The sequence below is a fragment of the Centropristis striata genome, chromosome 10 (assembly GCF_030273125.1).
Source record: "Centropristis striata isolate RG_2023a ecotype Rhode Island chromosome 10, C.striata_1.0, whole genome shotgun sequence".
Lineage (NCBI taxonomy): Eukaryota > Metazoa > Chordata > Actinopteri > Perciformes > Serranidae > Centropristis > Centropristis striata.
The window spans coordinates 9,594,958-9,612,711 of record NC_081526.1 but is presented as its reverse complement, the minus strand read 5'-3'; the positions used below and the strand labels follow the sequence as shown (position 1 = coordinate 9,612,711).

The following is a 17,754-nucleotide window of genomic DNA, read 5'->3' as shown; positions in this document are numbered from 1 at the left end:
GTGAAGAATTATTTATTAATGGATAGTCATTTTAATAAGCATTGAATTATTGATAGAAGAGCAAAAGACAAATAGAAGTGCTTCTATAATGTATACTGTAGTTCTGTCCTTTTTTAACAGTGGGAATAAACACATATGAGACAATATGAACTGGAACACAAGACGCTGAATACATATGAAAAGCTATTTGACTAGTGTGCTAAAGGCCAGTCAAGAGAAGCTTCTGTACAAATGGGGATTTGGAATGCATGATAAAAGCCGCTTACATCTGTGTGCTGTCATTTGGCATCATTTTCATGTCATTGAACACTGGGAAGATCCACTACACCAGCTGCTCTGCAGCAGAGGATTGAAATTATAATCAACCAACTGGGCGGGACCGCAGAGAACTTAAGCAGCAATAACAACCATCTATTTTACGAAAGGCTGAGAGAAAAGGTATGATAAGAACTATGTTGGCCAGTCAACATGCTGAGTGTTTTTGGCACATTCTGATGTTGACTGTGAACTCTGAGATTTTGAAACTATGTTGTGAAAACCTCCCTGACCGCTATCTAAAAAGCTGATGACTTGTGCATTCTCCAAAGGATCCTCCTTGTTTTTTCAATCAACTTTGAAGCTGTTTACATTTTCTTTGTGAAATATCTCAATATTTTACACGCAAACAAAAAGGAACGCAGTTACAGTTTGTGTAGGCTTCAGGAAGAACCTTTTTTCGTGAGAGGGAAAACTCCCATTTGAAAACAATACTGAGAATTATGCAACAACAACAACAACAAATCTACCTAATCAACTTCACCTTGATGAAAAGAATCCAGAACAGAGAAGATAATTGATCACATGACTTCCATTGTTAAAGATGAGAATGTAATTAACTAGAGAAACTTTCTCAGTCTTTCTCAGCTTCTTTGTGGCTCTGACTGGAGAATTTTGGCTCATTCTGGTCAGACTGTGCTCCACTAATGAGCACTGACATGCAGCCCCACTGGCCCATGGTGGGAGAGGATTGCTTGCGTTTCAGGAAAACAATGGGCAGAGAGCAGCCTCCCTGGACTGGATGTACAGTAGAGGCCTCATCATGTCCTCACTGACAAACAGGCAGAAAAAAGGAAAATAACAACAATCTGCATTAACATTGATCAAAAATAATACAGTAACAGCAAAAGGCTTTTTACCAGACTATAGAAATTAAAAGGTGCATTCCACTATCTTATGAAAACTAGTTTTGCTACTCTGACTTCATACCTCTGAGAAGAGGTACAGAAGCCTCAAATGCAGAACTAGCAGGATGAAAAACAGCTTCTTTCCCTGGGCTGTCAGAACTCTTAACACTCAGAACTCTCAACACCCACACAGGATAAATTGATTAAAAGGTGCAATAAAACGGACATGTGCAATACAATTGATATGTGCAAAACACTCAATTTACCTCATGTATAAATTATAGCATTTTAAGTAGCCATCTAATTATTTGTATACTTATTTATTACATCACATGTCCTTGTTCTTGTTTTTGTCCTTTTGTTTAGCTCGGTATTTTTTAAATGTTTTTACTCATGTTGTTTTGTGTTATGATTGTCATAACTATGCACCTTATGCAGTGGCACTTTCAATTTCGTTGTATAGTGAACTATATAATGACAATAAAGACTATTTGATTTGATTTGATTTGAAGAGCTGAATACTGTTTTCATGAGTCTGAGAAAACAACTACAGAGACATCCAGCAGGTATTTTGTTATTTTTAACAGAAAGATGTGGGAGTGAACCAGGCAGGAAAGGTGAACGACACTATCAAGCTGCATTATGGTAATTGTAGGAGCCATCATTTCAGAAGCTTGACCTATCCTGCAGACTTTAAATTCGGACTGTCTCTGCTTCAGCTGCTATGGTTTGAGCCATTCTCTGTTAAATCTGTCTTTTGCATGTATCACAACTTTGTGGCAGTGCAACACTAATTTGTGGAGTGCCCTTTTAAGCAATATTTCATCAGTCAGTTCTTTTATGTGTATAAAATGATATACAATTGATTATTTTCCTTTCCCATACATTCAGCCTATCATCATCTGTTGTAAATACAACCTGGACAATATAGTGTACTCAATGAAACAGCCATGCAAATCAGTATCAGAAACTGGTTTATCTCTGAGCAAATAGGCTGTAGCTCTGTATAAGTTATAATGTACAGTTTTTCTTGAGACTTTGACTGTAGCTGTGGTGTTACTTTGAAATTGTTGTTCATTGAAATAATTGGGACAATACACCATCAGATGTATTCAGAACCTTATTATAGTTCAACATGTCTTTAACAGACAGAAAAGCTTCATACAGATAGTATTAGATTGTTGTTTTTTCAGTTTGATTGTAAAGGGGCTGTTTAGTCTAGCTCTGTATATCAATGAGATTGTCCGGAGTGCTTAGTGATGCTCTAGTCGACATAACTTGCAAAAAGAAAACTGACTAAATGCATCCCTGTTTTGTTAATAAAAGGAACTCTGCTGCCATCTTGTGGCGGTGACTTCAGGCTTCTCAGGACTCATGATGCACATGATGAACTGCTGCACTTCAGGAGAACTTAACGCATCACCAACAACTCTTTGGAGTTGAAGTTGGAGTGGTGAGCCATAGTGTTGTGAACCTCTTCACACAGAGGCTTTGTGTATCTGTTGGGTACACAACGCAAACAAAACGGGAATGCAAAAGAAAAAGTGCTGTAAGTCAGACGTCCAACACCTGGGGGCGCTGTAGCCATTTCCTGCAGTCGCCCCCTCAGCATTATTCTCAGGGTTTAATTTTGTATCAACACATTTAGATCCCCCTTTGACCCACTGTATCCCCAGTGCCCCCTCTCTCTGTGAGCTTTAGACTCGTCTTGTGCTTGTCACTTAGTTTTTCAGAGAAATGTGCCCAAAAACAATAACATTACACCTAAAGACATTATTTAGGCCAGTGATTCCTCTAAAACTAACACAATGTTCTGATAAACAGCCATAAATATGCTATGCTGACAAGCGTATAATTCAAATGAAGAGGGCTAACCGCAATGCCAGTGAACATTAGTGGCAACAATTTAATGGTGGCCTTTTCGGATTTGTAGTACATGTTATCCATATGCTGAAGTCGCGTTTTATCTTATTGCGCACAGAGATTAATTAAGTCTGTGTTATAGGATCAAACCTGTGGGGCCTGCCTGTTTGGTCACGCTACCTTTCTCTGATTCTTTTGAGATGCCTTGATGGAAAAGTCTCTGCAGACAACCGGGACAGACAGACCTGAACAAATAATGGAGGGTGGACGCGGTGGGGAGTAGTCAGTCGTGCAGTCCTTACTCATTGGTTGCCTCAGACACAGTAGCTCTCCCTCTCACTCTCTCATAAATGCGCTCCCACCACCGACCGTAGCAGATAATCACAGGCCACTGTGAGAGGAGGGACACACCTTCTGCTGATTTTGCCACAGTTTACACGGGGATGTGTTTTTGATTTACGAAAAGGTGTCATCAGTCCAAGATTTTAGTCGTGTTTTTCGGCCTGCGGTTTTTGCAGTTTAGCGATTTTTACGCATAGGTTATACGGGGCTCGGAAGATGACTGGGGTTTTTGAGAACTTAAATACTGATATGCATTCGAACCAGATTACCTCAAGCAATTACCACAGCTTGCACAAATCGCAGGAGTCCCCGACTCTGCCAGTGTCCACTGCGACGGACAGCAGCTACTACAACAGCCAGCCGCCGGGCCATTGCGGGTCTCCATTTGGCCAACTCGGCTCTTACCAGTACCACGGCAACGCCACGAGCACTGTGCCATACAACGCGAAGTCATACGACCTTGGTTTCAATTCAGCTTATAGTGCATACAGCACCTACGGCACCAACACCTCTCCCACTCCAGCAGATACAGGTAAGCATCTCTTAAATTCTCTTTCTTGTGTTTTAGGTACATTTATTTTTTGTAAATTGCATGCTTTTATTTAGGGTGGGACATAACAATTTGTCTATGGCACGAAATAAAGAGCCAGTTGAATCATGCATAACACATAATTGACAAGATCATTATTATGCGGTCAGAAATCATTAGACAAATACTTGCACAGATACGCACAAAACACTGACACAGCAAATGCACAATTAGTGTATTGTTGAACACAAATCTCGAGCTAACTTTGACAACTTAATTTTATTCCCCACTCGGCATTATAACATACAAATCTGATTAGACAAAATGATCAGGTTTGCACATATCTACTGAACACAACCTGATGGCCGTGCGCGTAATAGTTGCATGCAACTGAAAAATTGCTGTATCCTTCGTGCATAATGTGAATTGTTTTTGAATGTTCCCTCAGAGAAAGAAGAGCGTGAGCCAGAAATCCGGATGGTTAATGGAAAACCAAAGAAGGTCAGGAAACCTCGAACTATTTATTCCAGCTTCCAACTGGCTGCACTTCAACGGAGGTTTCAAAAGACGCAGTATTTGGCTCTACCAGAGCGGGCCGAGCTGGCAGCCTCCATGGGCCTTACGCAAACACAGGTGGGTGCATCTCAGACATGGGTTCATGCGCTGTCAAATATCCACTCTGTCTAATGTCAGATAAAATTAAAACTGTCAGGCGGATTTGAGCCGGAAAATAATGGTTAATAAATCTTGTGCTTGTATCTTTCTCAGGTCAAAATCTGGTTCCAAAACCGCCGATCCAAGTTTAAGAAGTTGTGGAAAAGTGGAGAAATCCCCCCAGAGCAACACGTTGCTTCCAGTGAATCTACCCCCTGCACGTCTCCGCCAACTACTGCCTGGGACTTTCCACAGACTCAGAGAATGAACAGTGTCAACTCCAGTTTACCTCAGAGCAGCAGCCCTCCCAACACGACTGCGCCTTCATCATTTTTGGCAAACTACTCCTGGTACTCAACCACGAACTCTTCGGCGCATCTGCAACCTCTGATCCAGCACCACCAAAACTCCGCCATAAGCACTGGGACGATATTCTGAAATAGACAACAACAACAACAAAAGCATCGGGTTCAAATCGGACAATACTGGTGAAAAAATAGAAAAATGCCAATATTTTCATTTTACAGACCTCGTGTGTGCGCCATGCGCAAGCATCTAGGAGAAGTTAAAGGTGCCAGACAGGCTCATGGACCATGCCAAGTTTCGCTCTGGCAAATGGTAGTCACAGATTTCTACAGTTATTTTTGTATTTATTTATTTTGTTTATGTCGAGGGATGAATGAACCACTATTACCCAAAGCAATCACAGCCTGGGCGCAAGCCTATACTTTTACGCGGACGTCCCTTTTTTGCCATTCCCGCAAAAACAAAACATTCATCGCAGGACAACCTGTCACAAATGTAGCACAAGTTAACTGTATCGTGCCTTTTTCAATATGACCTCATTTTGTTGTGCGATAAAACAGCACACTTTTATCCATCCCTTATGTCATTAGTTGATTTAAATATATGCCTGCTGGGGGGTAAGTGTCTGAATCCACGTTTGTAAATATTTTACCACAGCTTTTTAATAGCCCATGTCGCTTTGATTCTTTTTTTTTTAGGCTATTGGTGCAAATCCATTAACCACCGTAAGCTACTGATTGTCCTACCCTCTGATTTACTTGTAACGTTATCACAATTAATTGTATTTTTGTCTTATTTATTTTAGCAGTGTTCCATATAGCCTATGGCCAGACGTTATTTAAATAAAAATGTTTTCTGTGAATATGCATCCCTCTTTTTCTTTAAAAAAAAAAAAAGTTTTCTGTGCACATGAATTCCTCTTTTTCTTTCCTAACAGGCTGGTTTAGTCTTATTCGTTTTGTTATTAATAAAAATTACAATAGTATACAATTATAGACTAAACCTGCATAGTAACTCTTTATTTTTATTTTATTTTAGCCTATATTTTATTCTACACTCATTTTAGATATTGTTGTTGTTGTTTTTTCTTTATCCAAAGCATATAATTAATTCTGGCCAGTGCTGAGTGGTTTTCGCTCGTCAAATGGAATTAGCTGTTAGCAGAAAATTATAACATTAGCTCAATATTAGCTATACTACTAATTGAAGGGATCCAAACTACCACGAGATATTATAGTGAGTCATTAAAACTTTCCTTACGTGTATTTTTGGTTGTAATAAAGTGAAAATTGAAGAAAATTAACATATGATACATGCACACCTGTATCTAAAAAAACGTTAAACTGAAAAATAGTTATTTATTTAGTTATTTAGTTACCGCTAATAATATGTTGTATGGCATTACAAGAGCGCGTTAGAAGGCTACCACAAGCCTGTACAAGCGTAAGGTAGGCTAATTACGCAACCGTCCCGGGTTATTTGACCCGGTTTCTTCAGCAAATGATTAGCCGAACCGGGGCTCATCCGGACAGGCAGAGACAGAGACAGAGGCCCGGGGCAGCACAGCGGAGGGGGGGACACAGCACAACAACACGCCTTGGCATGCGAGAGGGGAAGATGAGGGTGGGTATGAATGGAGCACAGACTCCTCAGACTCTGTGGAGTCAGTGAGCCGCTTTCCAGACGTTTTACGAACTCAGCCTAACAAGAGAAAAAGAGAGGAACCGGGTCCAAGACAGCCCGGAGCTACAACCTCATGGAAACATTTCTCACGTCCCACAAAGTGAAGCCTGTGATCTCTGAAGACGAGCACACTGACCTACATTATTTATGTGGCTCATGTAAGGCCTGTAGGCTACACTGTAAACAGAGGCACACGCCCAAAACTAAATTTATTGCTGCCTGGAAAGCCTATTTAATTTTTTGCTATTTTATTAGAGCTATTTTGACTCGTGTGGATAGATGGATAAAGTGGGGGGTGGGGAGGGCTTATTATTATTAATACACAGTCCCATCACTTAGTTCTCATTCATGATCATCACTGTCTATCCCACACGCTTCCCTTCAAACCACCACGGGCCATAAAGTAGGATAGTTTCCTTGTACATAATTAGGACTGTAGCTTGTCAGCGGTTGCTATATCTCCATGATGGAGCCTCCTCCCTGGAGCTGACAGGATCAGATCTGAGGCATGCTGCAGGTCTGTGCTGTGCGCCAACACACCACATCCACATATATATATATAGGCCCGTATACCTTTGTGTGCACCTTTTAAATTTAATTTGTCTATACTGTTATAGTACAGAGCATAAGTGCATGCACCATGGCAAGCATGGCTGATCAGCGCACCATGGCCTGAAGTAACACCAGCTGGTTTTCTCCTCAATATTCTCTTGGAGCCTATGTCCATTACTTCAGTAGCTGTGATCAGCACAGATTTATAGATTAAAATGTATTTAATTCGTCCTAAAAAATTATGATAACAAAATTAAATCTGAATGTTTTGTTATTCAGCGTGACTCCCTTCATGGATTAGAGCTGCTGTGGTTTTTATACTTTTGCATTTCTCAAGGCAACTTGTAAATGCCATACCCCCTATCCTAATTTATACTCTGATCTGTAATTTCATCCACATTTGCTCTGGTTTGAGCATTCTGGCTTTCAAATCTGAAAGCCTGCAATTACTATATAATTCTTCGCAATTTTGGATGTCCTAATATGGGGTGTTATTTTTACGCAAGACAATTTCCCGCTATTTCAAGCATCAACATTGTCAAAGTTGTATGTACATAATAAATGGGAATATCAATGCATAGTTTTTAGTCTAACATCTTGACTCAACGATAATTATATCCGTGTGGAGCCTACGCAGAATTAGCCTGAATTGCATGGTAACTGCTGCTTTAAATTTTAAAAAATTACTCATAATTTCCCCCAAAGATTACCAAGATCTCGAGTGCACAATGTCATCAGCGTAATGAGGAGTAAACATTTATGCTAATAATCTACATTTTTTTCCATCAGCTATAAAGAGGGGAAATAAAGCAGACATTTTCAGTCATATTCCGAACTCTGCTGCTATAGCTTAGACCAACACATGGGACACATTTTGTGGGATTTAAGCGCATATCTTGTGTCTGCTGCAGGGTGCTGCTGCTGCTCATCTGCCTCCATGATGATTTCTGCACAATCCTGAGAGGGAGCTTTCCTCTTCAACTCAAATCTGAAAGGTGTGTATTACATTTTTACTTCTTAAATATTCATTGAAACTAGTGTGCGATTGAATGCATTAGAGATGAGCAAAAACAGGAAACAGGCTTGATGCTTATACTGGCATATTTTTTATTTATTTAATTTTATATCATTTATTCTAATTCTGAGTCACATCAATGAATCTCGATGCTTTCATGTTATAAAACTATTTCAAAGGCTGGTTCCTTACAAGTAAAAATCTAAGGCTTATTTTATCCTGAAACAGTCTCCAGTGTGTTTAATATGCTGCTTTTGTGGGGAAAGTCTTATATAGCAGAAAAGCTGTTCACTCCGAGAGGAAATGTAAGGAAGGGGAGACACACAAGTTGTTCTTTAATCTAGTCGCTGCTCTCATTACTCTTACATTGTGCTTTGCTAATTTTGAAGCCTCTTCGCATTGACAACTCGGTGATGTACACCTGCAAGCAATTTGCCAGCCTTACACATAGGCTAAGTCTAAGGGAACAGTGACGAAATGGCAGCTCACCTATTTCGCTTTTTTTCCCCCTATTGCAGCAGCACATTTCTTTCAGAGCACTATCTCTTTTGTCAACGCAGAAAGATCCTCCTTGCGAAAAAAAATGCTCATAATTACCTCAGAGATAGGAAACTGCATTAGAATAAATAAGGGCGAAATTACTGTAATTATGCTGGGTTTGATGGGCTCAGCTCGTATAATCAAGAGGAGAATACAGCGAAATAACGCTGACCCTCTTGGATGTGCAGCTGCGCCTTTCTGGGGCTAGGTAGGCAGATTTATGTTCACTATGTGCACAGCAGCACAATTCATATTCTTTCTTAATGGTATCGAAATATACATAGGCCTATTCTACTTATGTGGACTTGTGCACAAAGGGCTGTATGTTCCGAGTTTTGCATTAAAATAACAATGGAGACAGGGTTGTTACAGGGATGTTATCTGCACAATATAGATAAAGTAGGCCAGAGCTTGTTTCTCTTTATTCCATCTGAAGCTGATTACTTTCAACTGATGGTGTAGGAACAAAACAGCGCCAGCATTCATATAATAATAATATTAATAATAGGCCTAATAATAATAATAAGTGTTATGATGGTCTGATTTACCATTTTAACAATAAATACATGGAACATAACACCATTACAAAAAATAATTAAATGTTCAATTACGTGATGTGTTATATACCTTTCTGGACTTATTTTGTCCTTTAAACTAATGCTCTGCAGACCGCATACATTGCATCAAAATTATCATTAAAATAGCAAAATACGTATATATATATATATATATATATATATATATATATATATATATATATATATATATATATATATATATATATATATATTCATGGAGATATTGCAGCTGGAGGATAACGAGTAGTCACACATTTACAACTAATTTCTTTTATTCTTTTTTTTCCCAGGCATAAAATGAATGTCAGATTAAGATATATTTGTAATGTTTTCTCGAATGATTATTTTCTCTATTTTTAATCTTCTGATATTATTTTTTTATTTTCTCATATTATTTTTTTAATTAATGTATTTGTAATGTATTTTTTGAATGGGCGGGTAATTCCACCTGTGTAATGAGCAATTTATTTATTTTTATTGTCATTATTATTATTATTTTCTTAACCAATCATTAATAAAATGCAAGCATTTTTTTTAAATGATATATATAACCGAAGCATTAGCATTTTAGCATTATTTTCCTTTTCTCGAATAAAAAAAAATCCAGCCAAAAGGCTCACTGCAAGACTGTGTAAGTGGAGCAAATGAACAAAGTGTGAGGCCTTTGAACTTTCCACTTTCACTGATCTCCATCTGATCCGCCTTGTGTCTCGCGTGCTCATCCAGTCTTTTTGCAGCACCTGTCTCAGGCGATTATTCATTTAACACACACAATTGATCTCTCCCATTCATGTCAGAAAATGGGGATTGTCGGAAGACAAATAGAAAGAAGATTATCTTTAAGAAAAGCTGAAAAGAAATAAGCGATGTAGTTGAATGAACTAGGTCTCCCGCACCGCCGGTTAAGTGACAATAATAGAAATCCTGCAGCGTATATCAGCCGAATGATTCCCAGTGTTTTCTGGCCCTTTTTGTATTTACCATTTAATATATAAAATGTAGCAGAAAATACATTTCCACGTAGATGCATAGAGAATCTTGATTTACATGAATTTTAAGATGCAACGTCCGGTTTCTAATTCTTAGGTCACTCCAGAGGTTTGAAAACATCTGCAAGCAGTGAGCAGCAGCAGCAGCAGGAGCTCATGTAGGCTAAATGCTAAACACGACCATAAATCTACACGACGAGCCTTTTGCAGCTCACACAAACGCACCCAGACGGTGTCTGCTACAATAACCGACATGATACTGCTTTGTGTCAGCTCACATTAAACCTGCACCATGCTGAAGCCTTTCTGTTCACACGAGAGGAGGTGGAGGAGAGGAGGAAGAGGAGGAGAGGGGGTGGAATCAGACACCTTTCTTGACATAATTTAAATCATTATTTTTACTGCTTTTGAAACTTTGCACATTATGTACATAAACTTCAGAAACAGATAAATAAATTAAAGTGATCAATACAAAACTAAATATTTTCTATGTTGACTAAACACATCTCGACGAATACAGAAAGCCTAAAACCCTGTTTCACAGCGTATCCAGTACAGCACAAAACAAATCTGAAAATTATGTACAAAATACAGTGACAAATGAGCTGCTCACCATCAGGATTTTTTTTTCTAAAGCAGCAAATTGTCAGGCCTTTTACATTTTTCACATAACATCGGGGCACGGCATAGAAAAGCTTTGCTTGCGGTAGTGCAGCATTAACAACACAGTGTTGTTATTTCAAAAACACACTTACAAAATGAACAAAGACTGACCTCAACAGGAAAACTAGTCTGAATAATTTAACTTAAATAACAAACACATAGAAACAACATAGTAGCGATTTGAGGCTGTGCACAATATGCCCTGTGGTTGGATGTGCTGTAGCATAATGGTGGAATTTATTAATAATCATTATTTGGTTAAAGAAACACCCCTATGGCCTAATGGGACTTTAACTGTTAATGAATGCAGATTGATTTCAGATCAGCATCACTTTGGGCCCAACATCTGGTGTAAACAAACACGTGTTTTCTTAAAAACAGAATAACTCACACAAATAAGGCTAAAAAAATATATAGAAACTGACACAAAAGTGATAAACAGCAGCCAAAAAAGGATCCATTTGTCTACGATTTTCGCTGACTGTCACAGACTTGTTGCCCTTGGGCGCATTGCGTGGCTTTTTCAGTCCTTTAGCTCTCCTTGTTCTTCTTTCTTCTTCTTCTTCTACGCTGCTTGCCGTCATCCGGTTTGAGTAGGCCACTGTGGCGGCATGCGGCAGCAATCTCCGGGGTTGTTGTTGAGTGTTATCAGTGCTGGGCCGCGCTGAGGCCCCTTCACCATCCTGATACACGAGCCATGGCAGAGTCGAGGGGCTGAGGTGTCTGTTCACATGAGCTGTGACTGTTGCATAGACTCTTGGTGTGTGGTTGGATACCATGAGGTGTAGCTGGGAATGTAAGATCCGGTTGTCCCCACCGAAGTCTTCACGGTGGTCGGCGAGCTCCAGACAGGTGCCACCGAGGGAGAGCCGCTCGACAATCCGCGGCCAGTTGCTAAAGCGTTGGCGTCGATTGTGCCACCGCCTTGCTTCATCAGCTTCTTGTATTTGGAGCGTTTATTTTGAAACCAAATCTTCACCTGGATGGAGGGACAAGGGAATTATTTGGATGTGTTATAAAAGAATTACGCGCATTTTACGCACACTTTACGCACGCTGCAGGTTTCATCGCAGAGTAAAAAAAAAATAAAGGAAATTTGATATTGATATTTCACCTTTGATTGTGTTATTACTGTATTAAGATCCCATATATATTAACACATGCATGAAAAATACTTAATTTGGTGTCAAACATTGAATATTATATCATTTGTCGTTCTATATGAATTGTAATAATGGAATAATAATAATGCGTGTTGTGAGAAAATAAATGACATTTAAAAAAAAAAAAACCCAGACGGTGCTGCTGCAGAGTGGAGCTATGTGTGACTTGCCTGTGTCTGAGTGAGACCCAGCGACGCTGCGAGCTCAGCTCTCTCCGGTAGCGCCAAATATTGAGTCTGTTGAAATCTCCTGTTCAGAGCTTGTAGTTGTAAACTGGAATAGATAGTCCTTGGTTTCCTAATCTTTTTCCCTTTGCCGTTGAATCGCACCTCTCCGCCTTCCACCACTGTGTTTTTCTCTGCTTCTGGCGCTGAGGGAGACAGAAAAGAGCAAAGAGAAGGAAAAAAATTGAGGAGGCAGTTGTAGCCAACAGTGCTGCGCAGCTATGAATACTCCAGCGCAAGTTTTACAGGCTGTACTTTAGGTATAATTACCCTTAATTGCATACATTGTTTATAGCGTTACGCAATAAATAATTACCAAGCCTAATTCCAACATCTGGGTCGTCTTTTCGATGCAGCGACGACTGCAGCTACGCAGATGGAAGCCGTGCCAACACAGAAAGTTCATATTTAAGATCCAAAGATGCTGTTGCACACTTACCTGTCTCCTCTAACCGCGTCTGTGTGAGTGCCGAGCTGTTTTGGTAGGTCTGTACTGTGCTGAGATATGGACTGGTGGAATGGCTGCCGACGGAGTTTACGTATGGATAACCCAAAGATCTTGGGAACGACGATGCTGGACTGTAGCTGTCGTGCTGGGTATGACCTGCAGAATGTAAACAGTGCATTGGATAGTGTCCGTGAGACATGGAGGAAGGCGACATTTGTTGACTCGGGGGTCCAAACTCCATGAAAACGGTTTTTCCTGAGGCAGGGCTATTAAGACTTTCTGGAATTGTAGTCATTGTCATCTCTTCTGGCGGTCCCCCTTGTCTTGCTTTTGTTGTTTTCCTTCTATGATCTCAGTGAAGGATGGGTCCCAATTTAAGCCGAACTGATTTTTTCTCTTTCCATTCATAAGAAAATGTAGTTTGTGCCTGTGAAAAGTCCTAGGTATGATGCTGTGGACCAAGACAAACTCGCTCAAAGGTTTGAATCTCGGACTCATGAATATTCATCAAAGACTGTCGCTGATTGGTCCACTCGCTCCAAGAGGGAAGCCGATTGGCGACGCTGGGGTTGGGTCCGAAGAAGCTGATAAAGTCAAGGAAAAGCACAAAAACCTAAGATTTCCCCCTGACATGTCAAGATTCACTATTATTATTATTATTATTATTATTATTATTATTACTATCATTATTATATTATTAATGTTATTGTTATTGTTTACAATTCGTCAAATAATAACATCAAGTTTATGCAACACATTTTATAATATTGCACATAACACCTGATCCACTTTTTTCATAGCACTATCAAAAAAAAAGAATCATCTATATCGGTGCAGCGCAGAATAAAATGGTAGCCTACACTCATGTTTGTGATAGGTTAGGTTATGTATTAAAAGTGCCGGTTGTCATATAAGCGTCATTTATTAATGTTAAATAATATTTCCAGCCTCGTTACAGCTGCTCTTTCTGCTGGCCAGTTTGATTAAAGCTTTTTAAAATTATTATTATTATTATTATTAAAGCTCTATCTGGAGGAAGGTGTATTAGCATAACACTAGTGTTCAATTTTCATAAGTAGGTCTGTAATTAGTCATGTATTTAACACTTCCAGTGGCTTGAGGTCTCAGTTACACCTGGCAGCATGTGGGACTATAAAACAGTTCTGCTCTCATGTCAGATGAGCTTCATTGCTCAGGTATAATCATGTTTTATAACACTTGAAAACATATCACACATCACAGCCTATAAAAAATAGCAAATATTGTAAAATGATAATTTTGGAATAAACAGAATGATTTGTAAACCTATTTAAAACGACTTTAAATTGGTTTAAATGACACATTCTTTCATAATGATATGATATATTAGAGTGCCAGATTGTTGGTTATATTTTCTTGCTTCCCACCGAGATACTCTCTGTTTTATAACACAGCAATGAATGCATGCAGGCCTGATTTTCTTATCACATTTCAATGCTTTCCAAACGACTTTACGCACCTTCCATCGCAATCAATTAATGGTCACAGTTTTGTTAAACACTGGCACCTTTGATTAGCATGAATCTAAGTGAGGATGGGGGTGCGGCCAGCCTCCCACTGCCTAACAAGAATAATTATCCATGGACATTTGATTTAATTGAACTGACGACTGACTTAACACAGGAGTCATTTTTCCCTTGAGCTGCAGCTTTAGACCTCCACAACTCAAAAGCTCAAACGGGATCAGCGCTGCAGCTGGAAGGAGAGTTTAACCAGGCTAGATTAAAAAAAAATTAATCAGCAGCTAAAAGCAACTTACTTTAAAAATCATGTGATGGAAAAGAAGCAGAGAAATCGTCGCCATCCGGGGTCAGAGAGCCTCCGCAGGACGCATTTGGTGAAAGAAGAAGAAAGTATCCAGCAGATCTTCATTTTATTAGGATTCATTTGCAGGCTGCAGCTCTTGTTCTGGTGTCTGTGCAGAGCAGAAACACAGGCTGGCTGCTCCATCCGCAGTCCCTCCATCTCCACCTGAATAACAAATTAAAGGCAGTTAAATTCCGTCACTGTGATTATCAGTGTAATTGCATAATTGAACTCAAAACAGAACTAGCAAGTTGCAAAATGTGTTATCAAAATGCAGGCGCTGACATCACGGCACGTGTGCCACAGTGTGCCAGGCGGCTGCGGATGCCTGAATTTAAAGATTTCTGTGCAATATTAGGCTATAACCAAAGCTGGTCCCTTGTCCCCTAAAATAGGCCAATTTGAAGTGATTTCTCTGGAATTACTTTAGAAAAATGCTTCAAGATTTCCTCTATCAACAACGACAATGATAATGGTAGTACAACCAATAATTATCATCTTCCAGAACAGAGGACAGATTTTTATGGGTACTTGGTGGGTGCGACTGATAACTGTCATTATTTTCCCACGATTATAGTATCTGCAAATTGACACGCGGCTGTGAGCAAAACCATTAACAGAATAGAGGCAGAATTTGCAGAAAAAAATGTAAAATAACACCACGAGTATACTACTAATAATAGCAATAATAATTATAGGCTTTTTGTGGAAGTAAATGTAATTTAGGGCTGGGCAAACTCACCAATATATGCTGCATGAATCACTTTATTTGGGCAAAATCTATCATTTACAAAGCGTTTATTTCCTTGCAACCTAAAGTATTTATTTGAGGGATTTCCTCGGTGTCATTAGGATGAGCAGGGGTGTGATAATGTTACCACTTTAATTTATAATTTGACTCCTGCGCTCGCTGGCAGGAGGGCAGCTGCAGGCCACAGCGCTCCGTCCTGCAGCAGGGTCTCTAACTAGCCGCACTAAAAATAAAGTCCTCCATGCATGGATGGAGCGCGGAGGCAGGACTCATTAGGAGTGAGTAGCTCTGTGGCTGAGGGTGTTTTAACACCTGCTGCTCTTCACCTGAGGGTTAGTGCAGAGGTGGAGAGACAGAAAGAGGAGAGGGGGGGCTGAAGGGGTAAACGGGCCAAGATGTCACAGACTTCATTTCAGTCCGGTGATCGAAAGCCCTCCTCAACTGCCATGCCAACCCACATTTTCACAGCCACCAAATATTATCCCGACCGCGGTGCATTGGTAAACTGTGTGTCCACGCTGCGTGAAGGCACAGCTCCATGTGCACCCTGCAGACTCTGCGTGTGAGCGCGGATTAATTATTGTCATTGGAGGTGCAGGGAGTTTTAAAATTATTTCCTAAAATGCCCCTTCCTCCTAGAGGAGACACAATGCAGGTGTATGTTTTATTGGACGGATCTATGTATTTTCTTTGCAGGTTTAGGTTTCTGAACACTTTTGATAATTTCCCGGTGATTTTTCTGTCTGCAAATGAAAACATTTTTATTTTATTTCAATCCACTTTTATATGCAATCTCTTGGATGCATGAGCTAAATGTTTTAATGCATACATATATATCTCAAATATGCTTATTCATAACAAAATAAGAATTATATCTCCTTTTTTTTTTTTACATTAATACAGTAGCTCGCGGAATCTGAAACTGCCCATTATGGACATTATTACCACATGACCTCAGCTCCAAATGCAAATGTAATTCTGTGGGTGACTTCCAGCACAAATGTCACACAATTTGAAGGTTTATTTCACGTTTTTAAAGAGAGTGGATGAGAAAAGTGAAACTGCCTTTTGTTGTGCTTCCTCTCTGGCTTCGCTGCTATCCTGTAATTTGCAGCAGCGTCAATGAACGCAAACTAGATGCACTACAATTAACTCGATTCAGTGTCTATTTTCATGTTCAGTGTGGCATCAAATGTGAATTGATTTTGTTTACTGAGTTATATGCAAACAAAAAATGAATCACAATATCTGAGAAACAAGATTGTTATATTGGTTAATTGATTGCATTATCATAAGGGTCAGGAGGGACACAGGGGGAAAATGAAATTATGTTAAGTTTTTTTTTATTGTTTTCAGAAAAAACAGAGGAATTAAATGTATTTTGGACAATCAAAACAAAATTTACTGAAAGGTTAAGAATAATTAAATGCATTTTTAAAAAAACATTTTTGGCTGCTTTACTTTTTATGTGATTTTCAGATGTTAAAAATTATTTTATTACCTGCAAGTAAGGTCACACCTGTTCCTGATATTAAATTACACTTACATTGTTGTTGATGTGTTTTCTTTTAATCAATGTTTGTCCATAATAATGAAAGATTTTTTCAGATAGCATGGCTTCTAAATTAAAACCATGTTTGTTTTCCCCATCTGATAGTAATTGTTTATAACAACCAGGAAATATCAATAACTTGTTATTCATTTCGATTAAAAAAAATCTGTCGACAGTAGGTTGAAATCTTGGTGTTTGAGGCTCTTATTTTTTTTATATTTTAATATAAAATATTATCCCTTTAATACACACTAAAATATAGGATAATTTCCTTTATTGAACTGGCAAAATGTTATCAGTGTTTTCTACAGCAAGTTAAATTATGAAATAATGAAAACATGTTGATGTTTATTTTAAATATGTGAAGGATTATAATGGTTTTCTTGTTTGTTTTTAGGCAGAGATGTACCAAATGCTGCTGGGACTCCAAACTGGACTTGTTGCAGTGCAAACGACCTACATCTTCGTTGAGTCTTAAAGCCTGGTGATAATAGAAAATAAGGAGCCAGTGAATGTAGCATTGGATTTTAATATTAATATTGTCTTTTATCGTGCAATTTTTCTCTCCTTCATGCATTTTGTTCCTCATCACATACAGACCACACGTGGCTTATTCTGAACTCTTATTCTCAGCAAATAAAATCTCTAAAAACTTCTGCAGTTGAAAAGCGACTCCATAATCAACACATGTGTAATTGGACATAAAGCTGGTTATTGCAGAGCTGAGAAGTCGTATTTCAACTCTTTTTCCCCCCCTTCAGTGTTCGGAGCAGCTCTCTCCTTAGAAAGCTGGGGGTCACAGTGTGGAAAAAGCCCCCAGCGAACTGGTAGAAATGCTGTCCCCATTACAGCAGCAGCAGGGGTCAGGCCATGGCAGCAAGCATCCAACCTGCC

The 17,754-nt window shown here is 39.2% G+C and overlaps 2 protein-coding genes and 1 long non-coding RNA gene across 4 annotated transcripts in view; 2 read left to right on the top strand and 1 right to left on the bottom strand.

Annotated features, from left to right (window-relative positions):
- The window catches only part of LOC131978864 (uncharacterized), a 46,978-nt gene extending 29,462 nt beyond the window's left edge, over positions 1-17,516 (top strand). Inside the window, exons 3-4 of the long non-coding RNA XR_009395013.1 lie at positions 8,004-8,087; positions 17,258-17,516. This is a non-coding gene — a long non-coding RNA (uncharacterized LOC131978864). The remainder of the gene's footprint in view (positions 1-8,003; positions 8,088-17,257) is intronic.
- Positions 3,434-5,719, top strand: dlx2a (distal-less homeobox 2a). The gene is made up of 3 exons (XM_059342664.1): positions 3,434-3,900; positions 4,346-4,530; positions 4,666-5,719. The coding sequence occupies exons 1-3, from the start codon at positions 3,585-3,587 to the stop codon at positions 4,987-4,989; spliced, it is 825 nt and encodes a 274-aa protein (XP_059198647.1). The 5' UTR covers positions 3,434-3,584; the 3' UTR covers positions 4,990-5,719.
- dlx1a (distal-less homeobox 1a) lies at positions 10,629-14,886 on the bottom strand. Of its 2 annotated transcripts, XM_059342665.1 has the most exons (4): positions 14,511-14,886; positions 12,704-13,296; positions 12,211-12,410; positions 10,629-11,856 (listed from the first exon to the last, which is right to left on the bottom strand). In XM_059342665.1, the coding sequence occupies exons 2-4, from the start codon at positions 13,011-13,013 to the stop codon at positions 11,605-11,607; spliced, it is 762 nt and encodes a 253-aa protein (XP_059198648.1). In that variant the 5' UTR covers positions 13,014-13,296; positions 14,511-14,886; the 3' UTR covers positions 10,629-11,604. The 2 variants fall into 2 exon arrangements, with proteins under 2 accessions (XP_059198648.1, XP_059198650.1); XM_059342667.1 differs by lacking the exon at positions 14,511-14,886 and having other exon boundaries at positions 12,704-13,459.
- Positions 17,517-17,754: the final 238 nt, after the last annotated feature.

Coding starts and splice junctions, on each gene's coding strand:
- dlx1a (XM_059342665.1), bottom strand. CDS start 13,013: ATGACAATGACTACAATTCCAGAAAGTCTTAATAGCCCTGCCTCAGGA. Junction 12,411..12,703: donor GACGCGGTTAGAGGAGACAG/GTAAGTGTGCAA, acceptor TGTCTCCCTCAG/CGCCAGAAGCAGAGAAAAAC. Junction 11,857..12,210: donor TGGGTCTCACTCAGACACAG/GCAAGTCACACA, acceptor CCCTCCATCCAG/GTGAAGATTTGGTTTCAAAA.
- dlx2a (XM_059342664.1), top strand. CDS start 3,585: ATGACTGGGGTTTTTGAGAACTTAAATACTGATATGCATTCGAACCAG. Junction 3,901..4,345: donor TCCCACTCCAGCAGATACAG/GTAAGCATCTCT, acceptor ATGTTCCCTCAG/AGAAAGAAGAGCGTGAGCCA. Junction 4,531..4,665: donor TGGGCCTTACGCAAACACAG/GTGGGTGCATCT, acceptor TATCTTTCTCAG/GTCAAAATCTGGTTCCAAAA.